The sequence below is a fragment of the Neoarius graeffei genome, chromosome 1 (assembly GCF_027579695.1).
Source record: "Neoarius graeffei isolate fNeoGra1 chromosome 1, fNeoGra1.pri, whole genome shotgun sequence".
NCBI lineage: Eukaryota > Metazoa > Chordata > Actinopteri > Siluriformes > Ariidae > Neoarius > Neoarius graeffei.
Window position 1 is genome coordinate 111,145,333 of NC_083569.1, and position 23,653 is coordinate 111,168,985.

Sequence of the window (23,653 nt, forward strand, 5' to 3'; positions counted from 1 at the left end):
GAGTTTGCATGTTGTCCGCGTGGGTTTCCTCCGGGTGCTCCGGTTTCCCCCAAAGACATGCAGGTTAGGTTAACTGGTGACTCTAAATTGACCGTAGGTGTGAATGTGAGTGTGAATGGTTGTCTGTGTCTATGTGTCAGCCCTGTGATGACCTGGCGACTTGTCCAGGGTATACCCCGCCTTTCGCCCGTAGTCAGCTGGGATAGGTTCCAGCTTGCCTGCGACCCTGTAGAAGGATAAAGCAGCTAGAGATAATGAGATGAGACAACATTGAAAAACAGTTTTAAAAGTTGGCCATTTTTTAAAAAACCTGATACAAAAATGCTGTTTCCATAGAGATGGGGCACAAAGCAGAGATGGAAAAAAACGTAATAAAAATACCCCTCTATGACAGACAGGACCATGGTTAATAGTGTCATTAATTCCAGTGATTAAATAGATCAATAGTACACATCACATTTTTATTGAACTTTTCAGTCATAATGCACCTTTATTCATCAAGTGGTATCACGACATGTTTCCACAGTCTTTTTGATTACACAAAAATATATATTTAAAACATTTATTTTTTAAAAGTGTAGGTTTCCAGCCATAAACGTTTCACTGAGACACATTTATATTGGTCTCTGACACTAAGAGTCTCGTATACTTCATTCAGTACATACATTGAGTAAAAGAAGACTAAATAATACAGGAACGGTGTTTCTTTTTGTCGGGACCCATCTTAAACCAGCAGATTGAAACCCCGCTCATGTCAAACACCTCAATAGAAAATCAACACTATTTAAGGAATAATTCACTCAGAAAGAGGCACTTGTGATGGTGGTGGTAGTGATGGTGATGAGGATGGTGGTGGTGGTGATGATGGCACCCAGTATGAAAGAGATCTGAAAACAAACCCCTGCAAATCTTATTATAAGTTCTGAGAACCTGCCAATGGACAATAATGTGCTTCAGATTGGCAATAATACACACAGCAATAAAATATACGTCTAATCCTATCTGATATCACAATATTCCTGACCAAAATCAGTCTGCTATATCTGTCTAGTACCATTACTTAGAATCAGCCAAAGCCCTGAACCACAGGATTATTTATATATATATATATATATATATATATATATATATATATATATATATATATATATAAAAAAAACTTAGTCTCTCATTATTTTTGACCAATTTTCTGATAAAGTACACTCAATGTCCAAATTATTAGGAACCCCATTCTAATACTGATGCTAACTCGGAGATTCTTTTCTGTTCTTAACTGTTGTAAAAAGTGATTACTTGGGTTCCTGTACCCTTCCTGTCAGTTTGAACAAGTCTGTCCACTCTCCTTTAACCTCTCTCATTAACAAGGTGTCTCCCCTCACAGGACTACTGCTTACTTCGTGGTTTTTCTTTGTAGTCTTTTTCTATGGGAGCATATTGCTACCATGCCAGAAAAAGAAAAATTGATCAGTATCACATTATCTCATTATCTCTAGCCGCTTTATCCTGTTCTACAGGGTCGCAGGCAAGCTGGAGCCTATCCCAGCTGACTACGGGTGAAAGGCGGGGTACACCCTGGACAAGTCGCCAGGTCATCACAGGGCTGACACATAGACACAGACAACCATTCACACTCACATTCACACCTACGGTCAATTTAGAGTCACCAGTTAACCTAACCTGCATGTCTTTGGACTGTGGGGGAAACCGGAGCACCCGGAGGAAACCCACGCGGACACGGGGAGAACATGCAAACTCCGCACAGAAAGGCCCTCGCCGGCCACGGGGCTCGAACCCAGGACCTTCTTGCTGTGAGGCGACAGCGCTAACCACTACACCACCGTGCCGCCCAGTATCACATTATAACAAGGTTTATTGTCATAAGATATTTTCATGTTATAATGACATACAAACGTATTGCACTATAACAAGAATTTTTTCATGTTATAACAATATTCATTATATATGGACACGAGTGTTTTACTGGGAAATACACCACTGATATTTTTCATCCGAAAAATGTCATGGAGAACCAAAACTGTGACACAAATCTCTGTCACACTTGTGAGGAAATCGATTAATTGTTTGATAAATTTGGGGACTTTTTGTTTGTGTCTATATATAATAAAAAGAAAATCACAAGGTTGGCTTGAAGATATGAAGTTTATCTTTTCGTGTTGAAAACCTCACATTTTTCATATGAAATACCGTACATCGCGCATCTGAGTGACACAATTCCCAACATTTCACTCCGATGATGCCACTTCCAGTGTTTTCCCGCTGACTAGAAATGCATTGTAGAAATGGCGAGCCAATTCAAAATTAAAATTCTTTTGATTAACTTAAATTTTTTTTGTAGATGTGTCCCATATAATATAAAGAACATTACACGGTGGCACGAACATATGAAGTTTATCTTCTTGTGTTGAAAAATACTTTACTAGCTCGCTTCGCACAATCATGAATATGTTCACCACTCGAAGATAAACTTTGTCTCTTCGGACAACTGTGTAACATCCTCTATTTATATATTGTTAGACTGTAACTATGACTTGAAACAATGACTGCATATTAGGGCTAAAAAGTAAGTCAAAAAATGGGATGGAGGCCTGGGTAATATTCTGAGAAAAAAAATATAAAAGTCGCAAATTTAGAAGAAAAAAAAAACTTGTAGAAAATTTTTTTTTTTTGGTCAACGAACCAGTGTGCTTCACTTTGCAAGGTTGGATCAATGTCATCACACCACAGACTGTAACTACAGGCCGAGCCAAGAGTTACAGGAAGGGCAGTCTCTTCACCTCAATCACGAAATATAAAGAATAAAGAGCTTTAGATTTTCAACTACATTTCCCAGAATGCAGTGCAGCCGGTAAGCATGTGATTGATTGTTGTGCTTCCTGGATGCAACAAGAAATTAATGCATGAACCAAACAAGTTTACTTGTCTTAGCTGTTTATAAATGTATAATTATTGTCCAAGAGAAGTTTGCTGTTACTTTCAGTGTTTGGGTTCTTCTGAGATGAGCCGAGAGTTATAGGAAATGCAGTCTTTCCTCCTCAATTGTGCAATATAAAAGAATAAAGGGTTGAGAAAGTTTCAACTACATTTCCCAGAATGCACTGCAGGCAGGAAGGTTGATAGATTTTTTTTTTTTGTAAATTGCTGTATTTTTTTTAAATCTTGGAATTTTTGAGTTGCAAATTTTCACAAATTTTTCTCAGAATATTCCCCCCCCCCCCCCACCTCATCCATTTTTTTTTTTTTTGGACCTACAATTACCCTAATACGCCGTCGTATGAGACTCGTTTGAATGAGGAAACAGAACGGTGTGTGGAAAATTGATAAACTGAGGAATGTGGCTCATTTAAACATATGACGCATGAAGTCTAGAGACAGTTATCTTTGAAAATCCCTGGAGAATCAGCAGTTTCTGAAATACTCAAATCTGGGACTAAGAATAATGCCATGGTCAAAATCACCAAGCTCACATTTTCCCCCAATTTGATGTTTGATCCTCATATTAACGGACACTCTTGACCCTCACCTACATGCACTGAGCTGCTGCCTCATGATTAGATATTTGCATGAATGCACAAATGTAAATGGGTTCCTAATAAACTGTTCAGTGAGTGTATCTTGAAATAATTAAAAGGTGCTGACTGCAAAGTCATGTGAAATTAATTTTTTTTTTTTTTATTGTGTGACATTTTCCTCTGTCTCCCAAGAACAATATCATGTGGACGAACAGGATGTGGTGATTTTGATGTCCAGAGGGTCATTTTTCTCTGTTTTGGGACCGTTTTCCTCCCTCTTGAGGTAAACAGTACGGCCCTACGGAAAAGAGCTTTAACTAATTAGCATAACTATGGAACTGTGTCGCACCAAGATGGCAACTCGCAGAAAACTTCATGACTCTGCATCGACCTCAGAGAGTTTTGAGTTGCAGGGATGTAATTTGTGGTTGACATTTGCGAATAGAGCTGTGAAACAAAACACAAATATTTATATCTTTTCTCAGTTACTGCTTTTGCGATATCGTTTCTTTCTCTGTAAGATCAAAATATTAGACTTCATACATGCTACCGTGGAGTTGAGTCCATGCATTCGAAGGCTAAGATAGCTAAGTGCTAGCTAGAATTATTTAGTCATCTGTCAGAAAAATGACACATTATCTAACCTTGCTCTATTTGCAGTTTTCTTTTCTGCTGGAGGGCGAGCAGAAAAGTAGCTCAAACATGCCCCACGATGGTCACGTGATATTGTTGCTCACTTGCTTCGACAATCTCCGGAATCGCAAAATGCGGAATGCTTTTTATCTTGGCAAAACATTTACACACAAGAAACATCTCGAAACTCCAACAGCAATAGAAATGGAACACTGTTGCCCAGAATTCAGCTTTGCAGTCAGAAACTTAAAATAATAAGTCTGAATAATGACATCTTGAAATAACGAGATATTAAGTCACAATAACTGCATAACATCAATATTTTTCCCCAGACATGTGGTTCAGGGCTGCTTTTTTAAAAAATATATAATTTACTGAATATTCAAGTGTAGGTTTGAATATTGTGCTACATTCTCAAATAATATTCACAGTCTACCATGTAGCAATTCCATTAAAAATCCTTCCCCCTGGGTGAGGAATTTGTTTCACTTCAGGTTAAACAACCATGTCTTCTCAGAAATAGCTTAGCTGTCCATTCGAGTTGTCGAGACTCACGATTCAGTTGAAGAAATAAACACGAGGCTCCTTTGGATTAGTGTTGCAGCTCTGGAACAGCCTCACAGGTCGAACAGTTAGCGTCGTAGGCCTGAATTCCAACATGCCACCAAATTGGCACATTAAGATTCACATGTGGTTTACATCTGTCCAGTGTTGGCCAGTCTGCTGATGGGCAAAGCCAGTGCTCGCCCAGTGACCACTCCAGTCCGTGTGCACCGGACACCTCAGCGTATCCTTGGCTGTTAAAGTCACGCTAAAGTGAGGTGGTTGTTCCGTTCCACAGTGGTTAGGAGGTCTTTCTTTATCTGAGTGGGTGGAAGGGAAGAGCCTCTGTCCTTTAACTTAAACAGGTCAGACACATAGAATGCCTGGGAAATTAAAAAAAAAAAAAAAACAGAGCAAAAATGATTATTGGAGCTACTCAGAGGAACAGGGAAAATTGTGTTAGTGAGTGAGAGTGTGTGATCCGTCAGTTTATCACTGTATGAATGAAGATCTCTATCTATCTATCCATCCATCCTACTGTGTCTGTATAAGGTATTTATCAGGCGTTAAATACAACTGTAGTAAACACCAAGTTTCAATTGTACAAGGCTTACTATTTATATGATAGATACTGTATAATCTATAAACACAATTCAGAAAACAAGTAGAAATCAACACCAATAGTGTCACTGGAGTCAATCCATCTGCTGCAAACACATTTATTCCTTCATCTTTCCCACTCTGAACTCCCCTTAAAATGTATTTCAAACAGGAAGGAAGCTGTTGAAGAAAATCTATTTCAGACATTTGACTCTGTTTGGATTCTGAAATCAAATCAGTTCATCTGCTGGTGACAATGATGATAATTCCATCTAAAACCGACAAACACTCATTCACTTGGTGTTTAGATGTTGTTGTTTAGGTATTGTTTAGATGTTGTTGTTTAGAGAACACTGTGCTTAGATATTGTTTAGATATTATTGTTTAGATATCACTTATTGTGTAGATGTTTAGATATCACTTGTTTAGATTTTGTTGCTTTGATATTTTTGCTTAGATATTGGTGTTTAGATAACACTTGTTTAAATACTGTTTAGATAACACCATTATTATTATGAGTAGTAGTAGTAGTGGTTAGCACAGTCACCTCACAGCAAGAAGGTTCTGGGTTCAAGCCCAATGGCTGGCGGGGGCCTTTCTGTGCGGAGTTTGCATGTTCTCCCCGTGTCTGTCTGGGTTTTCACTGGGTGCTCTGGTTTCCCCCACAGTTCAAAGACATGTGGTTAGGTTAATATGGGACGGCCTTCGGCTGAGGTCCCCTTAAGCGAGGCACCTAACTCCCAACTGCTCCCTGGGTGCTGTTAGCATGGCTGCCCACTGCTCTGGGTATGTGTGTGTGTGCATATTTGTGTTCACTGCTTCAGATGGGTTAAATCCAGAGAGGAATTTGACAAGCATGTGATGAATAAAATTGTTGTTGTTCTTATATTGTTGTTAAATATTGGTGTTTAGATATTGGTGTTTCGATAACACTTGTTTAGATATTGTTGTTTAGATAGTTTTGTTTAGATGTTGTTGTTTAGATATTGTTGTTTCAGTATTGCTTAGCTACCCTGGTGGCATGGTGGTGTAGTGGTTAGCACTGTTGCCTCACAGCAAGAAGGTTCTGGGTTCGAGCCAAGTGGCCAACGGGGGCCTTTCTGTGCGGAGTTTGCATGTTCTCCCCGTGTCTGCATGGGTTTCCTCTGGGTGCTCTGGTTTCCCCCACAGTCCAAAGACATGCAGGTTAGGCTAATTGGTGGCTCTAAATTGACCATAGGTGCGAGTGTGAATGGCTGTTTTGTCTCTATATGTCAACCCTGTGATGACCTGGCGACTTGTCCAGGGTGTACCCCACTTCTCGCCCATAGTCAGCTGGGATAGGCTCCAGCTTGCCTGCGACCCTGTACAGGATTAACGGTTAGAGATAATGGAAGCTTGTTTAGGTATTGTTGTTTAGATACTGCACTAATGAGAATCTCAGACAGACAACCTGGAAACACAATACCTAGTGGCAGAGGCATAAAAGGTGTAAAAATGTGTGAACAAATGATTCACAAACATTTCCAATTTGTACAAGAATTGAGATAAAATATTTGTCTGAAAAATATCTATCTGCCATCAATGTTAATCTATTTGATTAGTATATTAATGAATTATAATAACTCAAATTCCACAGTGGCATATTTTTTTAATCTTGATGTAGACTAATGGTCCCAACAAAGGCAGGAATACTTGCTGGTCCCCGTGACAGACATGCCTTTTTTAATGAATTTTACGCAATTGCACCTTTTGACCATAGACATTACATTATGTTACGTTACATTACGTTACAGGGATTTAGCAGACGCTCTTATCCAGAGCGATGTACAACACACACGGAGCAGCCTGGGGAGCAGTTGGAAGTTACAGTAGGTGCCGTGCTCAAGGAGGGCACTTCAGCCATTCCTGCTGGTCCAGGGACTTGAGCCAGCAACCTTTTGGTCTCAAAGCTGCTTCTCTAACAATTAGGCCATGGCTTCCTCCAGGACACAGTTATAAAAGCGAGTTATATAATCACGTTATCTGTTATCTGGGTCAGTCCATGAAATGATGTTACTTTTCATTGGTCCGGGTTTACATAATCATTTCATCTTTAATTTCCATGATTTAAAAAAATATTTAGCAGCTTATCCATAAATATTGTTTGAAGAAATAAAATAAATAAAAAAATGAACTTTTCTTTTGAAATAAAGAAATGTGAAACATTTTCTTCCCCTGTGACTGGACACGGATGACACGTTTTTTGTGACATGGAATATTTGCTGACTTTGAGCTTAAATAAACCTTCATTACTTTCTGAGAATTTCAATAAAATTAGTTTCATGGTACTTGCAATTTAGTTTTACACTCACATAATAAAGTTAAGAAGGTTCTATAAACTATTTACCTTCGAATTCATCCACTAAAAATAGGTTGTGAACGTAACATTGTGGTGTCCTACCGTGTTACGTTAGAAACCAGGCTTATAAAAAATGATAAAACGAGTTGAAATCATGATTGATGTTTTTAATATAAAGAAGAATATACTATAAAACGATGTAGGTAGAAAGAAATTTAAACAAATGGCAATAAAAGAAATTATCGATGTTTTTTCTCACATCCTAACTTAGCGTCCACTCATTTCCTGGTTCGTTCACAACCTGCGAGACCTATTTACTCAATCTAGGTCAGCTGAACTAGATTGTGTGTGAACTTCTTGCAGGATCTCACACACCACAACACGTGTTCTAGAGAAGTGCAGATATAAGTGTGACTAAAGTAATGAATTCAATAATCTCATTTACCCCATATAGGATGAAACTGTTTCCTGTTAATGACTGTTGTTATTGTTCAAATCTTAAAGAGATTTTATGAAGTTTGTGAAATACTGGTATTTCATATTTTCAGTGTTTATGATGTTGAACTAATATTTCTAATGAATTCTTATTCAGTGTTAATGTTTAAAGTAAGCAAATAAAAGCAAAAAATTGATTTTATCAATATTTTTCCTTTATTTTTAAAAGCTTGTTCGTGTCCTTGTTACATTAGCAACCGGGTAAATATTTATGGATTTTATCATAGATTGTGGCGGCACGGTGGTGTAGTGGTTAGCGCTGTCGCCTCACAGCAAGAAGGTCCTGGGTTCGAGCCCCGGGGCCGGCGAGGGCCTTTCTGTGTGGAGTTTGCATGTTCTCCCCGTGTCCGCGTGGGTTTCCTCCGGGTGCTCCGGTTTCCCCCACAGTCCAAAGACATGCAGGTTAGGTTAACTGGTGGCTCTAAATTGACCGTAGGTGTGAATGTGAGTGTGAATGGTTGTCTGTGTCTATGTGTCAGCCTTGTGATGACCTGGTGACTTGTCCAGGGTGTACCCCGCCTTTCGCCCGTAGTCAGCTGGGATAGGCTCCAGCTTGCCTGCGACCCTGTAGAAGGATAAAGCAGCTAGAGATAATGAGATGAGATCATACATTGTAGAGCAGGAGTTATCTTAACAACTATGTTATATTTTCTTATATGGTCAATGCTTCATGGAAATAAAAGTTGTTTTCAGTTGTAAATTGTTTTAAGTGACTCCCTCTATGTCACATTTTGGTAACCCCATTTCATGGACTGACCCATCACCCAGATGAGGATGGGTTCCATTTTGAGTCTGGTTCCTCTCGAGGTTTCTTCCTCATGTTGCCTGAGGGAGTTTTTCCTCAACACTGTTACCTCAGGCTTGCTCATTAGGGACAAATTTATATGTTTAAAATGTATATTTTTCTGTAAATCTGCTTTGCAACAATGTCCATTGTTAAACGCACTATACAAATAAAAGTGACTTGACTAAAAAAGGCAAATGGTTTCTGTTTGGTTGTAATTCTTCCAAAAGATTTTCACAAGGGTAGTAAGACAAGTGTGTGTGTGTGTGTGTGTGTGTGTGTCCTTACAATACAGTAAGCCACCAGGGCTCCCTGTGCAAAACCCGTCAGCACATCAGTGGGGTGGTGCTTGTGATCAGAGACCCGTGATAAACCGGTGTAGAAAGCCATCATGAGGAGTGTGAACTGCACCAGAGGCCGTATCAGTCGTGCTCCTTCCCAGGTAAACCTCGACTGCAGGTACAGCTACACAAACACACATCACACTGGACTTAGTACACACTACAGAATGCTCACATGCCTCCAGGAGGAGTTAAGTTTTTTAGTTTTTTTTTTTTTTTTAATCTGTTTTTTTTTTTTTGTCGTCAGTGTGGAGTACAATTTAAAGTTACTCAATTCTTACAAAAAATTTGAGGTGCTTACAGCCAAATAGAGCATGGTGTACATGGAGAAAGAGGCGTGGCCTGAGAAAAAGGACTTCCTGTAAAGAGAGAGAGAGAGAGAGAGGATTAAGGGCTTTGTCAACACTGAAATATGGATTTATGTCAAATGTACAGAGGAAACAAAGCGCAGTCATTTGAGAGAAAATGTGAAAGACTGAATGAATGTACAGTGTCTTGCAAAAGTATTCACCCGTTTTGTCACATTACAAGCTGGAATTAAAATGGATTTTTGGGGGGTTAGCACCATTTGATTTACACAACATGCCTACCACTTTAAAGGTGAAAATTGTTGTTTTATTGTGACACAAACAATAATTAAGATGAAAAAACAAAGCTGGAATGTGTATAGGTATTCACCCCCTTTCATATGAAACCCCTAGATAAGAGCTAGTCCAGATAGATAGCCAGATCCCAAGCTAGGAAATTGTTTTGTTGAATCAGCCATGCAAAAAGAGACACACTGTACAACATAAAATAGAATTTTAAATAAATAAAAAACTTATAAGTTTTCATAAGTTAAATTCCTTCAGGCCTGACCAGCTTTCCTGTCCTTGCAGATGAAAAACATCCCCACAGCATGATGCTGGCACCACCATGCTTCACTCTGGTGTTCTCAGTGTGTTGGGTTTGCACCACACATGGCATTTCCCATGATGGCCAAAAAGTTCAATTTTAGTCTCCTCTGACCAGAGAATCTTCTTCCATGTGTTTGGGGAGTCTGCCACATGCTGCTGAGCAAACTCCAAACATGTTTTCTTACTGACTTTTTTTTTTCTGGCCATGCTTCCATAAAACCACACCCACTCTGTGGAGTGTATGGCTTAAAGTGGTCCTATGGACAGATACTCCCATCTCCAGTGTACAGTAGATCTTTGCAGCTCCTTCAGTGTTATCTTTGGTGTCTTTGTTGCAAGTCTGATTAATGCCCTCCTTGCCCAGTCTAATGGCCCTTTTCCACTACCCTTTTTCAGCTCACTTCAGCCCAACACGGCTCACGTTTCGACTACCTCAGAGCAGCACGACTCAGCTCGCTTCAGCCCTGCTTAGCACCCAAAACTCGCACGGTTTTGGAGTAGGGCTGAAGCGAGCCAAACCGAGCCGAGTGGGGCTAGGGGCGTGAGGAGACACTCCCCTGTGCACTGACTGGTGAGGAGGAGTGTCCTCACATGCCCACACACGCCCCGCGAGCACGCTGGGATCTGTAAACACCGTAAACCCGGAAGAAGAAGAATTACGAGAATTTCTGAAGCCTTATGCGCCTCGCCTCATCTATACGCTCTTGCCAGTATCTGTTGGCGTTGTCGGTGACAACAAGCCACAGCACCAAGACCAGCAACACTAACAACTCTATGTTTATTGTTTACTCTCCGGGTCATGAGACTACCGCTTAAAAGATCACTGATGTCACTGTTTGCTCCGCCTAACGACATCACGTGACGTCCACCCACTTTCGCTAACTCCACCCAATGTGTCCACCCACTTCCAGCCAGCACGGTTCAGCGCGGTTGTAGTCGAAATGCAACTCCAACAGCCCCACTCAGCCAGACTCAGCACGGCACGGCTCAGCCCAACTCAGCCGCGTTTGTAGTGGAAAAGCGGCATAAGAGTTTTGGTGAGCAGGACCTTCTCTTGTCAGGTTTGTGGTGGTGACATATTCTTTCCATTTTGCTATAATGCATTTAATGGTGCTCCCTGGCATATTCAAAGTTTGGGATATTTTTATAACCCAACCCTGATCTATACTTCTCCACAACTTTGTCTCTGACCTGTTTGGAGGCTCCTTGGTTCTCATGTTGCTTGCTTAGTAGTGTTGCAGAGTCAGGGTCCTTCCAGAACAGGTTGATTTATACAGACATCATGTGACAGATCATGTGACACTTTGATTGCACACAAGTGGATTTTAATCAACTGATTATGTGACTTATGAAGTGAATTGTTTAGAGCAGCTCTTATTTAGGGGTTTCATGTGAAAGGTGGTGAATACCGATGCACACTCCATATTTCTGTTTTTTTTTTTCATCTGAATTATTGTTTGTGTTACAATAAAACAACAATTTGCACCTTTAAAGTTGTATGCATGTTGTGTAAATCAAATGGTGCTAAACCTCCAAAAATCCATTTTAATTCCACCTTGTAATGTGACAAAACAGGACAAACACCAAGGGGGATGAATACTTTTGCAAGACACTATGTACCAACTTTTTTTCTTCTTACTCACAATGTGAGAGGAAGTAATAACTCTTTTGTCTCTCTGAGAGAGCATTAGGTTGGTGGACCGTTATAATGCTAACTGGTGCACTTTTGCACATCCATAAGTTTGCTGAAAGGCATTAGCCTGGATAATACGGCTCTGTTATCAGATTAAAGGGGAACATACTAATATCCTTATGTAACTACAAATACAGTTAGAAAATACACTGGTTACTAACTAGAAGGACAGTAATGAAGATCGTTTACATTTATATTTCTGGTTCATCAAAACCAGCTTTCATTAGACAACCTTGGATATTAACTCTGATACAAGTTACATTTCTTTCAGTTATACTGTATTTTATTGTGTTCATCTTCCCATACCAAGTTCAAATATAAACATTACAGTGGTGCTTGAAAGTTTTTGAACCCTTCAGAATTTTCTATATTTCTGCATAAATAGGACCTAAAACAACATCAGATTTTCACACAAGTCCTAAAAGTAGATAAAGAGAACCCAGTTAAACAAATGAGACAAAAATATTATACTTGTTCATTTGTTTATTGAGGAAAATGATCCAATATTACATATCTGTGAGTGGCAATAGTATGTGAACCTCTAGGATTAGCAGTTAATTTGAAGGTGAAATTAGAGTCAGGTGTTTTCAATCAATGGGATGACGATCAGGTGTGAGTGGACACCCTGTTTTATTTAAAGAACAGGGATCTATCAAAGTCTGATCTTCACAACACATGTTTGTGGAAGCGTATCATGACATGAACAAAGGAGATTTCTGAGGACCTCACAAAAAGCGTTGTTGATGCTCATCAGGCTGGAAAAGGTTACAAAACCATCTCTAGAGAGTTTGGACTCCACCAATCCACAGTCAGACAGATTGTGTACAAATGGAGGAAATTCAAGACCATTGTTACCCTCCCCAGGAGTGGTCGACCAACAAAGATCACTCCAAGAGCAAGGCGTGTAATAGTCAGCGAGGTCACAAAGGACCCCAGGGTAACTTCTAAGCAACTGAAGGCCTCTATCACATTGGCTAATGTTAGGGTTCATGAGTCCACCATCAGGAAAACACTGAACAGCAATGGTGTGCATGGCAGGGTTGCAAGGAGAAAGCCACTGCTCTCCAAAAAGAACATTGCTGCTCGTCTGCACTTTGCAAAAGATCACATGGACGAGCCAGAATGCTATTGGAAAAATGTTTTGTGGATGGATGAGACCAAAATAGAACTTTTTGGTTTCAATGAGAAGCGTTATGTTTGGAGAAAGGAAAACACTGCATTCCAGCATAAGAACCTTATCCCATCTGTGAAACATGGTGGTGGTAGTATCATGGTTTGGGCCTGTTTTGCTGCATCTGGGCCAGGACGGCTTGCTATCACTGATGGAACAATGAATTCTTAATTATACCAGTGAATTCTAAAGGAAAATGTCAGGACATCTGTCCATGAACTGAATCTCAATAGAAGGTGGGTCATGCAGCAAGACAATGACCCTAAGCACACAAGCTGTACAAATAAACTTGATTTGATTTGATTTGAAGTCGTTCTACCAAAGAATGGTTAAAGAAGAATAAAGTTCATGTTTTGGAATGGCCAAGTCAAAGTCCTGACCTTAATCCAATGGAAATGTTGTGGAAGGACCTGAAGCGAGCAGTTCATGTGAGGAAACCCAACATCCCAGAGTTGAAGCTGTTCTGTATGGAGGAATGGGCTAAAATTCCTCCAAGCCAGTATGCAGGACTGATCAACAGTTACCAGAAATGTTTAGTTGCAGTTATTGCTGCACAAGGGGGTCACACCAGATACTGAAAGCAAAAGTTCACATACTTTTGCCACTCACAGATATGTAATATTGGATCATTTTCCTCACTAAATAAATCTCATCTCATTATCTCTAGCCACTTTATCCTGTTCTACAGGGTCGCAGGCAAGCTGGAGCCTATCCCAGCTGACTACGGGCGAAAGGCGGGGTACACCCTGGACAAGTCGCCAGGTCATCACAGGGCTTCAATAAATAAATGACCAAGTATAATGTTTTTGTCTCATTTGTTTAACTGGGTTCTCTTTAATAACAATAACATATAACATTGTTTATTCAATTATTCCATTTTTTTTTATTTATTGCATTGCCTGTTTGCACCGTGGGTCAGAGAGGACTGTAATTTCATCTGTGCTGTATGTCAAGCATGTATAGCATATTTGACAATAAAGTTGACTTGACTTGATCTACTTTTAGGACTTGTGTGAAAATCTGATCTTGTTTTAGGTCATATTTATGCAGAAATATAGAAAATTCTAAAGGGTTCACAAACTTTCAAGCACCACTGTACATGACATTACATGTATTGAGACATGCAGCATGGTCTGTTCATGCTGCTTGTGTCCTACCTCGCCTCTTGAATCCTGCTATCGTCCCCTGTGCACATGTACTCAGTGATGTAACCCAGCGAGCAGTTAATCCGGGTGAAATCGGGCCTGCACACATCCAGGAAGTGAGGACGCAAGCGGCCCACGGACACCTTGGCAATGTCTGTGAAGGACTGGCTGATGGCACAGCCGAAGAGGAAAACCCCAACCTGCTTGTAGAGGGCTGATAAGTAGGGGTTCCTGACAAAAGCATTGGAGCCCTCATGAAGGAAGTGGATCCGGTAGATCTCGCCTATCGTGATCTGTATGTTGTGGAAAGTCAAAGTGAAGAGGTAAAAGGGTTAAAGGTCAGTTGAATGCAAGTGGTGTGTATGTAGAGGATATTACACAGTGGCGTGAAGATATGAAGTTGATCTTCGAGTGGTGAATGTATATATCACGAGTGAGTGAATAGAATGAGAAGATAAACTTCATATGGGAGTGACATCATCGGAGTGAAATATCAGGAATTATTATCCATCACTTTTTCCATGAAATAAACACGTGTTCTATTCCCTTCTAGCAAGTTTCATTCATTTGGTTTGATGGCATGCAATATTGTTAGCATATCGCTTATCCTACGTGTATTACGTCACTCAACCCAGTGGAGAATGAGTATTGATTATGGTTTACGATATTGCACGGTTGTCAAGATAACATGATGTCACACGTCGGAGATGTAAAACTTCCATGCTAGTGAGCAACTGTGACAATCTGTGAAGAAACAAACATGGCCACCAGGTTTACTTTGTTAAATATGGAAGATTTTGAAAGAAAAAGATGCGTTGAACACCTGAAAGTAATGTGTATGTATAATAATAGTAATAATAATAATAATAATAATAATGGCTTTTTTCATGGTATATCAGATATGTTACATTCAGCTACTCATCTTTGACTCGTTCAATATCATGCCAGCTGAATGGAATATATCTGATAAACCAGTCAACGCCAGCCAATATTATTTAAATATGTCGCTCAGAGCCGTGATGTATTTCATATGAAAAATGCAAGTTTTTCAACGCGAGAAGATAAACTTCATATCTACAAGCCAGCATGTGATTTTCTTATTATATCAACGCATTCACAAACAAAGTCCCCAAATTTATCAAAACAACTCACTCAATGATTTCCTCACGAGCGATATACAGAGATTTATGTCACCGTTTTGGTTCTCCATGTCTTGGATGGAGCTTGGATGAAAAGTACGAGTGGTGGATTTCCAAGTAAAACACTCGTGTCCATCGAATACACTTTTATATTTTCACAGCATCGTCTGCATATGATTAAAAGCCAGTAACTACTTTGCAAATCATATGATTTGAAACCACTCAATTTGTTGTTGTTTGTCAAATCTTTGGAACTGTCATTAATACCAAATTTATTGTGTAAACACCCATACAAACGATTTATGCCTAAATCGATCCGCATCCAGATTGAAAAATGTTAGCAACTGCATGGCATTAAGCGATGTCCTTGCACTAAGTAGAAAAGCTCTCTGTATGAAATACACTTTTACAGATTGTATAGAGGATTTCGACGTGACGTCACAGGTGACGTGACGCCCTGGTGTCTGCCCGAGCGCGCTAGCTCAGTAAACTAGTAAATACAGTAAAGGAAAAACTTGAGACTGAAAGGTTTTAACAGTCATCCAAATGACTGAACGTAAACATTGCTACAGTAACATACCAGCTACTGTTGTTGACATTAGCTAGTGCTAACAGCTAGCTGCTAGTGCACTACTACAACTACACCGACCCTAATAATACAGTTCTTGGTCATTGCCTGGTAACAGCAAATTTATAACGGGCCATGTCTCAACAGACTAAGAAGTTATTTCAATGACATTTAATAGCATTTTGCTTATCCTGAGGACCGAAAGTAAATGAAAATGTGAACAAACCTTAGCTGTAATAAGATGGCGACTACCGGCTCCAGGGATGACCCACTGATGTAGGCATGTTACCCAGCCTGGTTTTTAACGACATAGGTATACAGATCATGTGGGCCAAAGTCAGGTAAAGACGAGGGCTTGGTGTACTTCCGTACGTCAGTGAACAATCCTGGTGGAAGCAGGTAAACGTCGTTCTCTAAGCCTGCTAACCTCAATTTTTGCAAATACCTCTCCCTCTGCTCACCCTGTAAATGCCCTACATCACTGGATAGTGAAGGTGTTTTCTGCATCTCGCTCCTTTTTCTTTTATGTTTTTTCCCTGGTATTTCCCACACGCCTGACTGCAGGTCAGGAAGATCACCTGCGCTGCAAAGCCAGAAAAAGATAGCCTGGTAACGTGTACGGATCACGTACACCAGCATCATTGATTTTCTGGTGATATCGCTTCTTACTCGCGTCATCTAGGCCGGATAAAATACTCGACAATGAGACTTCGTCATGATCAACAGTGTATCGCTACCGGTAGTCGCCATATTTGTGACCGTCAAAATGGCGCCGGCTACTTGTTGACATGGCAACGGTCACGTGGGTCGAAAACCTCTATATATTTCAATTATATGGACAAATAACATTGAAAAATCTGATGGAAGCTCATTAACTCAAGTGTATTTGATAACAGGCAAAACAAAATGCTTAAACTGATAGGGTACATCTGTTTGCCTAACATTAGTCTTCATCATTCCATATGTGGTTCAGGGACACACAAATTTTTCAACCATGTCCAGACGACTTAGAGAATTTTCGGTATTCGAGTCACATTTAAACATAATTTTCTTCACTGATCTATAAAATTCAAACCATATGTCTCAGCTCAATGCTCCCTCCCTCCCAAGTCTACTCCCTGCTAAGCTGAGAAAAGTGTGCGAGGGAGAACAGGGGGATGTGGCTGGTTTCAATAAAGAGAATCGCTGAGTTAGCTGGAGAATCTCACGCTGATGGTATGCTGTTTGGTTTCCAGTCTGAAGTCTCAGGCCTCGCAGAGTATTAGAGCTGATCTGGGATCGGTTCCCCAGTTTCTCATTTTGATGAAGGCTGTAATGCGATCCTCCATCAGACCTTTCGCACGGAAACACCTGGCTTATACGGGTCCGTCTGAACATTCCTCACACGAGTTAACTCACCATTGACCGCAATACATGGACTCTTTTCGAGGAAATGAAAATGGTCTTTGAAAACAAAAAAACAATTCGGAAAGCAGCCCAGATGAGGGGGGTCTTCTGTCTGTCAACACACGGTCAGATCCAGAAATCCAAGATGAAGCCAAAAGAAAAGAAAACACAGCAAGTCTACTGAGGTTACATAGAACTGAACTAGTTGATAAGCGACAGCAGGAAAACCCTGTCTGGCATTTTTGATGTTATAAAGTCAGTTACAGTTTATTAAAGCTATACTGCCTTTCAGATTTTAAGTGTAGGTCATAAAAAATTTTCCCCGACACCTGATTATTTTTGTTTAGTGACCAACAGCTACTGAATTCAAATCACAGACTTCCAATTTTATTCGTTTTTTTAAAAATAGAACAATTAATGAATTTGTGACCCTAAATTCTCCACTATTTTTTCCTGCTTCACCATGACTCAATTCAAGATACTACCATCATGCATGACGTGGTAGGCTTTCTCCGTTTGCGCAAGGCATTGTGGGATACAAATTTGAAACAGGAATGAAAAATATAGGACGCGAGTGTGCGAATGAAACGTGAAAGACTGACTACGGTAACAGAAAGCGAGAAGAAAAGACATTATGTTATATATGAAGGAAAGGAAACGCAGGACCAAACTAATAAATATCGGCGGTCAGCGAGCACCTCGGTGTGATCAGCTGTTCGTTTAGTGACAGAATGATGGAACTGTCAGTGCGTGTGCAAAGGTAAACCTGCACATGCGAACACACATGGACTTCCTCTGTCTGCCTGACTGTGCAAAGCGAGCGATTTCATGCACATTATTTGCTTTAATCCACTCAAATAACTTCCCAGCCACAGAACGGCCTGATATTTTGCGAGATATTACAGAAATAAACATATATCACAATGACCACATTTCAGAGGGAACTAAATTTCACCGATTTTATGAAATCGAAAGGCCGTCTAGCTTTAAGTGGACTGGAAGTTGTGTTTATCCAAAGTAGCTTGGGTGAGAATTGAACAACATACCTGAGAAATGTAGTATTAAGTAAATTTTTTTTTTTGGGGGGGGGGGGGCAATTCTCAGAGTTTAAACTGACTACCTTCCAGTCGCTACACTCCTCAGGTTTCTTTAACAATGAACTCGAATTAATTTCAGAGAAAGAGTTCAAATAGAAACAGTTTCTGATCAAGCTTCATGCTTTGCTTCATCTGCTCAACTCCGCTATAACAACCATTCAAACCCAACCATCCAAACCCTAACATGAAGATACCTACTGAGATGACGACGATAAGCGTGCCCACAGCTGATAAAACCCCATCACTGATGGTGTCTCCATCTTTAGCTGGGTATTTTATGGAGTCATCGCTGCAGTAGAAACCGCGGCGGTACGGCCGGATAGCACTGGACTCGATGATCAGGAACGGCAAACCAGCTAACAGGAGACAGGAAGAAGGGAGAGGTTTAGGTTCAGTTTACCTGGAGTAATGTAGCTGATGTACATCTGCTAGGTTAGATATGGATTTGTGGAGTCGTTTTATAAAAAGTATCTGTTTATCTGTTAAATATTTCCCCAATTCCCCCCCCCCCCCCCCCCGAGTCTTTCCTCTAAACAGCTGGAACGTCTTCAGCACTGGACCAATCCTCCAGAGCACAACAGCAGAGTTAATTACTGCGGGAAACATTAGCAGGAGCGTTATACAGCCTCAGAGCGTTTACTGCAGTACAGGGAAGAAGTTTAATGCTCATAGAAATTACGAGCAGATCGTAAATCGGCTGGGCTGAAGCAATAAAAGTTAAACATGCTGATGGGAAATTTGATAAGGCTCCAGAGAAAAAGCTAATATACAATTCTCTCTCTCTCTCTCTGTGCCACGTTTCCTGGCTTCAGCTTAAAAGCAAGTTTGGATGTTTCCAGAGCCATTGCTAAACACTCAGGAAAGGGAGGCCTGTCAAACAAACAAATTCGACAACAAAAAATACATGAAAAATCACATTACGTGTAAGCATTTTTTTTTGGGGGGGGGTTCACATATCACACAATTTTGAGGTGTTTAATTGAAAGAATGAAGCAGAAATATACAACAAATTAAATGACAGCCAGGTCTCGAACTCATTCGTTAATAGAATCGCATTTAAACATGAATCAGCTGTTTAATTACCAGCATATACGGTAGAGTTTGCTAAGCATTTCTTTGATTCTTGGTGTCTATGAGTTTTTAGTGTTTATATATTTTTTTGTCTTCCGCTTTGCTATGTAAAATAAGAGATGTATATTTATTAGTGCTGTCAAAATGTCGCGTTATTAACGCGTTAACTTGACTCAATTTTAACGGCGATAATTTTTTTATTGCGAGATTAACGCTCTGTGACATGATGTAGGTTTTTCATAAGCTTTTGAAACTAGTAGAGATGGGATTTATGGCTCTTTGATGGGATCCGCATCTTTGTGATCCGTTCTTTGAAAAGAGCCGTTCAAAAGACTGGCTAATTTGGATCTTTTTAAATATTTATTCAGTTTTAAGACGACAGCGTCTAAAGAAGCCAGATCCCTCTGAACTGTAAACTCAATGCTATCCCAGAAATCCTTCCTGTAATATGCAAATTTGGCCGCCTCTGATTGGACAGCGCGACGCATCAACAGGCAGAAAGTGTAAAAGTACAAAATGTGTTAAGTGAGCTGAAACAGTAAAGATCAGATTCAATGCAATATTTATCAGCGAACAACTTAAACTTAATATAATAGTGTACTTTATATTATAATCAAGCATGTCAAGCCTACCGTCACTGTGTAACCTATCTCTCTGATTAGAGTTGTAGACTAACTCAAACAGTAGATCATTTCACTCATGGTTCTCTTGCTAGCCCCGCGCCGGTGCTCGGCTTAGATTTTACTTTGCAGTGGCTGTGTCAAGACGTGTTAGGCTTTGCAATAAAAAAAAAACATTGATACAAAGCAAGCCCATTCACTTTTTTATGCTGATAAGAGAATTACAATGGTCTTTTATGTGACAAAAATGTGCGATTAAATTGCGATTAATCGTGAGTTAACTACGACTGTCGCAACATTAATCGCAATTAAATATTTTAATCGCTTGACAGCACTAATATTTATCTTATTTAATTATTAACCATTGATTGATAAAAGTAACAATTAGCATCAGAACTGAAATGCATGAATAAACAAAATGTCTTGATGGGTTTACCAAAAAAGAAAAAAAACCCTACATATTAGGGTAAAAAAAAAATAATAATTAATAAAAAAAAAAGTGGTGGTGGTGGCATGGTGCAATATTCCGAAAAAAAAAAATCAGAATTTCTAAGATTAAATTAAAAAATGTTTAAAAGAAAAATCTCAGATATTCTCTGAGATTATGAAGTCAAATTTTTGACAAAAAAAAAAAAACTCCAAAGTGCTGAGATAAAAAAAGCCCCTCAAATTTATGAGTAGAAAAACCTGGATTTTTTTTATTTATTTTTTACATTTTTATGGGTTTTTTTATTTATTTTTTAATCAAGGACCCAGATCACTTCACTTTGCAAGGTTGGATCAACATCACATCACATCACAGACGCCACGGCTGAGATGAGACTTGTACATCTCATCATGCAATAAAAAAAAATAAAGCACTACAAGATTTTCAACTCCATTTCCCAGAATTCACTGGAGCCAGGAAGCACATGATTGATTGTCACACTTTCTGGATGCTACAGGAAATTAATGTATAAACCACACAGACTTATTTATCTGTGTCCTTTTTTTTTGTCTTAGCTGTTTAGTGAGCAGTTTCCTGTTATTCTCAGTGGGTGGATTCTTCATCTGGCCAAATCTCTGTTAGTGAGCCAAGAGTTACAGGAAATGCACTCTTTCCATCTCAATCATGCAATATGAAAGATTATTATCCATAAAGGACACTTTTTTTTCCCCTCGATGGAATAAAAACTTGTTCTATTTCCTTCGAGTGGGTTTTGTTCATTTGGTTTGCTACGGTAGCATGCAATATTGTTAGCATATCGCTTATCCTACATGTATTGCATCACTCTACTCAATGATGCATTAAGCATTGAATATGGTTTATGATATTGCATGGTTGTCAAGACATGACGTCACACATTGGAGACGTAAAATGTCCGCACTAGCAAGCGACTGGGACAACTTGTCAAAAAACCCAAACATGGCTGCCAGGTTTGCTTTGTTAAATATGGAAGATTTTGAGAGACTTTTGAAAGAGAAAGATGCACTGAACATCTGAAAGGAATGTCTATGTATTATTGTAATAATAATAATAATAATAATAATAATAATAATAATATTGGCTGGCTTTTTTTGTGGTATATCAGATATATTCCATTCAGTTACTCGTCTTAGACTCATTCAGTATCATGCTAGCTGAATGGAATATATCTGATATACCACAAAAAATGCCAGCCAATGTTATTTAAATATGTCACTCAGATCCATGATGTATTTCGTATGAAAAATGCGAGTTTTTCAGCATGAGAAGATAAACTTCATACACTACCGTTCAAAAGTTTGGGGTCACCCAGACAATTTTGTGTTTTCCATGAAAAGTCACACTTTTATTTACCACCATAAGTTGTAAAATGAATAGAAAATATAGTCGAGACATTTTTCGGGCCATTTTGAGCATTTAATCGACCCCACAAATGTGATGCACCAGAAACTCAATCTGCTCAAAGGAAGGTCAGTTTTATAGCTTCTCTAAAGAGCTAAACTGTTTTCAGCTGTGCTAACATGATTGTACAAGGGTTTTCTAATCATCCATTAGCCTTCTGAGGCAATGAGCAAACACATTGTACCATTAGAACACTGGAGTGAGAGTTGCTGGAAATGGGCCTCTATACACCTATGGAGATATTGCACCAAAAACCAGACATTTGCAGCTAGAATAGTCATTTACCACATTAGCAATGTATAGAGTGGATTTCTGATTAGTTTAAAGTGATCTTCATTGAAAAGAACAGTGCTTTTCTTTCAAAAATAAGGAAATTTCAAAGTGACCCCAAGCTTTTGAACGGTAGTGTATCTTCAAGCCAACGCGCGATTTTCTTATTATATCGACACATTCACAAACAAAAAGTCCCCAATTTTATCCAAACAAAATTTATCAAGTTCCTCATGAGTGACATATAGAGATTTAAGTCACAGTTTTGGTTCTCTAAAGTCATGATAAGTATTTCATGTCATGTTGTTCTGCGCATCATTGTTTTTCTGTGAACCCCAGTGAAGCCTGATTCATGTTTTTCAATGACAGGAAGTCCCAGTATGTCTGTGTGATGTTACTGAAGAAGTGGATATGATCTGAGGCAGATATTTATTAAGTGTGTCTGAAAGAGTTCGAGTGAGGTGAATGTTGATATGCTTTCAGCTGGAGGTTATTAATAATGACACCCACATGGCCACTGCTGCTGAGTGTTTGTTTCCTGTGATGAGCAGGAGGCGTAATCTGCCTCAGCTGTGTGAATTGGAGCAGTCTGTGTGCCTACAAAGCTGATTAGCAGCAGTTAAACCTGCAGAGATCTCATTGCAAACATGTGCAGGTTTAAAAGCCAGACATAGGACGTGCTGGACTCGATGAGATAAATATGTACGTCGTGCACTGAATATAGGAACATAGGGTCTTTCTGAAGACTGAATAAACATTTAGTATGTGTTTCATTAAGAAGATTCAGTTTCGTTCATACTGATGATGGACTGCCAAGAGGCTCGTAAATTATTTCAGGCTTTCTCTAGAACAGGGACAGAGGTTGTCCATCCGTCCACTTATCCACTGAAGGCTATGGATGAGTTGGAGCCAATCCCAGCTGATATTGTGCAAGAGTTGGGGTCCACCAATGTATCACAGAAACAAACAACCATTCACACACACTTACACACCAGTGGGCAATTTCAAGGAGCCACTTGACCAAATCCATGTCTTTGGGCTGTTGGAGGAAACCAGAGGAAACTCACACAAGCACAAGGAGAACATGCAAGAACTGGTTCACAATCATGGTTGCCTTTTTGAATGACACTAATTAACTCCTTCAGCTAGATTCAGTGTGTGTATATATATATATATATATATATATATATATATATATATATATATATATAGAGTGCCCTGCAAAAGTATTCATACCCCTTGAACTTTTTCACATTTTTCCACCTTACAACCACGACCTTAAAAGTTTTTTATTGAGATTTTATGTGATAGACCAACACAGAGTAGCACATAATTGTGAAGTGAAACTAAAATGATAAATGGTCTTCAAAATTTTAAACAAATAAAAATCTGAAAAATGTGGTGTGCATTAGTATTCAGCCCCCTGTACTCTGATACCTCTAAATACAATCCAGTGCAATCAGTTGCCTTCAGAAGTCATCTAA

At 39.4% G+C, this 23,653-nt stretch overlaps 1 protein-coding gene across 3 annotated transcripts in view; it reads right to left on the reverse strand.

Moving 5' to 3' along the window:
* Positions 1 to 464: 464 nt before the first annotated feature.
* Positions 465 to 23,653, reverse strand: part of LOC132882011 (phospholipid phosphatase 3-like) — a 32,163-nt gene continuing 8,974 nt past the window's right edge. Inside the window, exons 2-7 of one of the 3 annotated variants that reach the window (XR_009654100.1) lie at positions 18,540 to 18,697; positions 14,164 to 14,444; positions 9,548 to 9,605; positions 9,194 to 9,370; positions 4,719 to 5,089; positions 810 to 887 (exon numbers count right to left, since the gene is read on the reverse strand). Coding sequence is in view for 2 of the 3 variants with exons in the window: in XM_060915185.1 (XP_060771168.1) it covers positions 4,970 to 5,089; positions 9,194 to 9,370; positions 9,548 to 9,605; positions 14,164 to 14,444; positions 18,540 to 18,697 (794 nt within the window). In the remaining variant the exon portion in view is untranslated. Of the gene's footprint in view, positions 888 to 3,259; positions 5,090 to 9,193; positions 9,371 to 9,547; positions 9,606 to 14,163; positions 14,445 to 18,539; positions 18,698 to 23,653 lie in introns of those variants that run through there. The other 2 variants (XM_060915195.1, XM_060915185.1) reach the window with 2 other exon arrangements.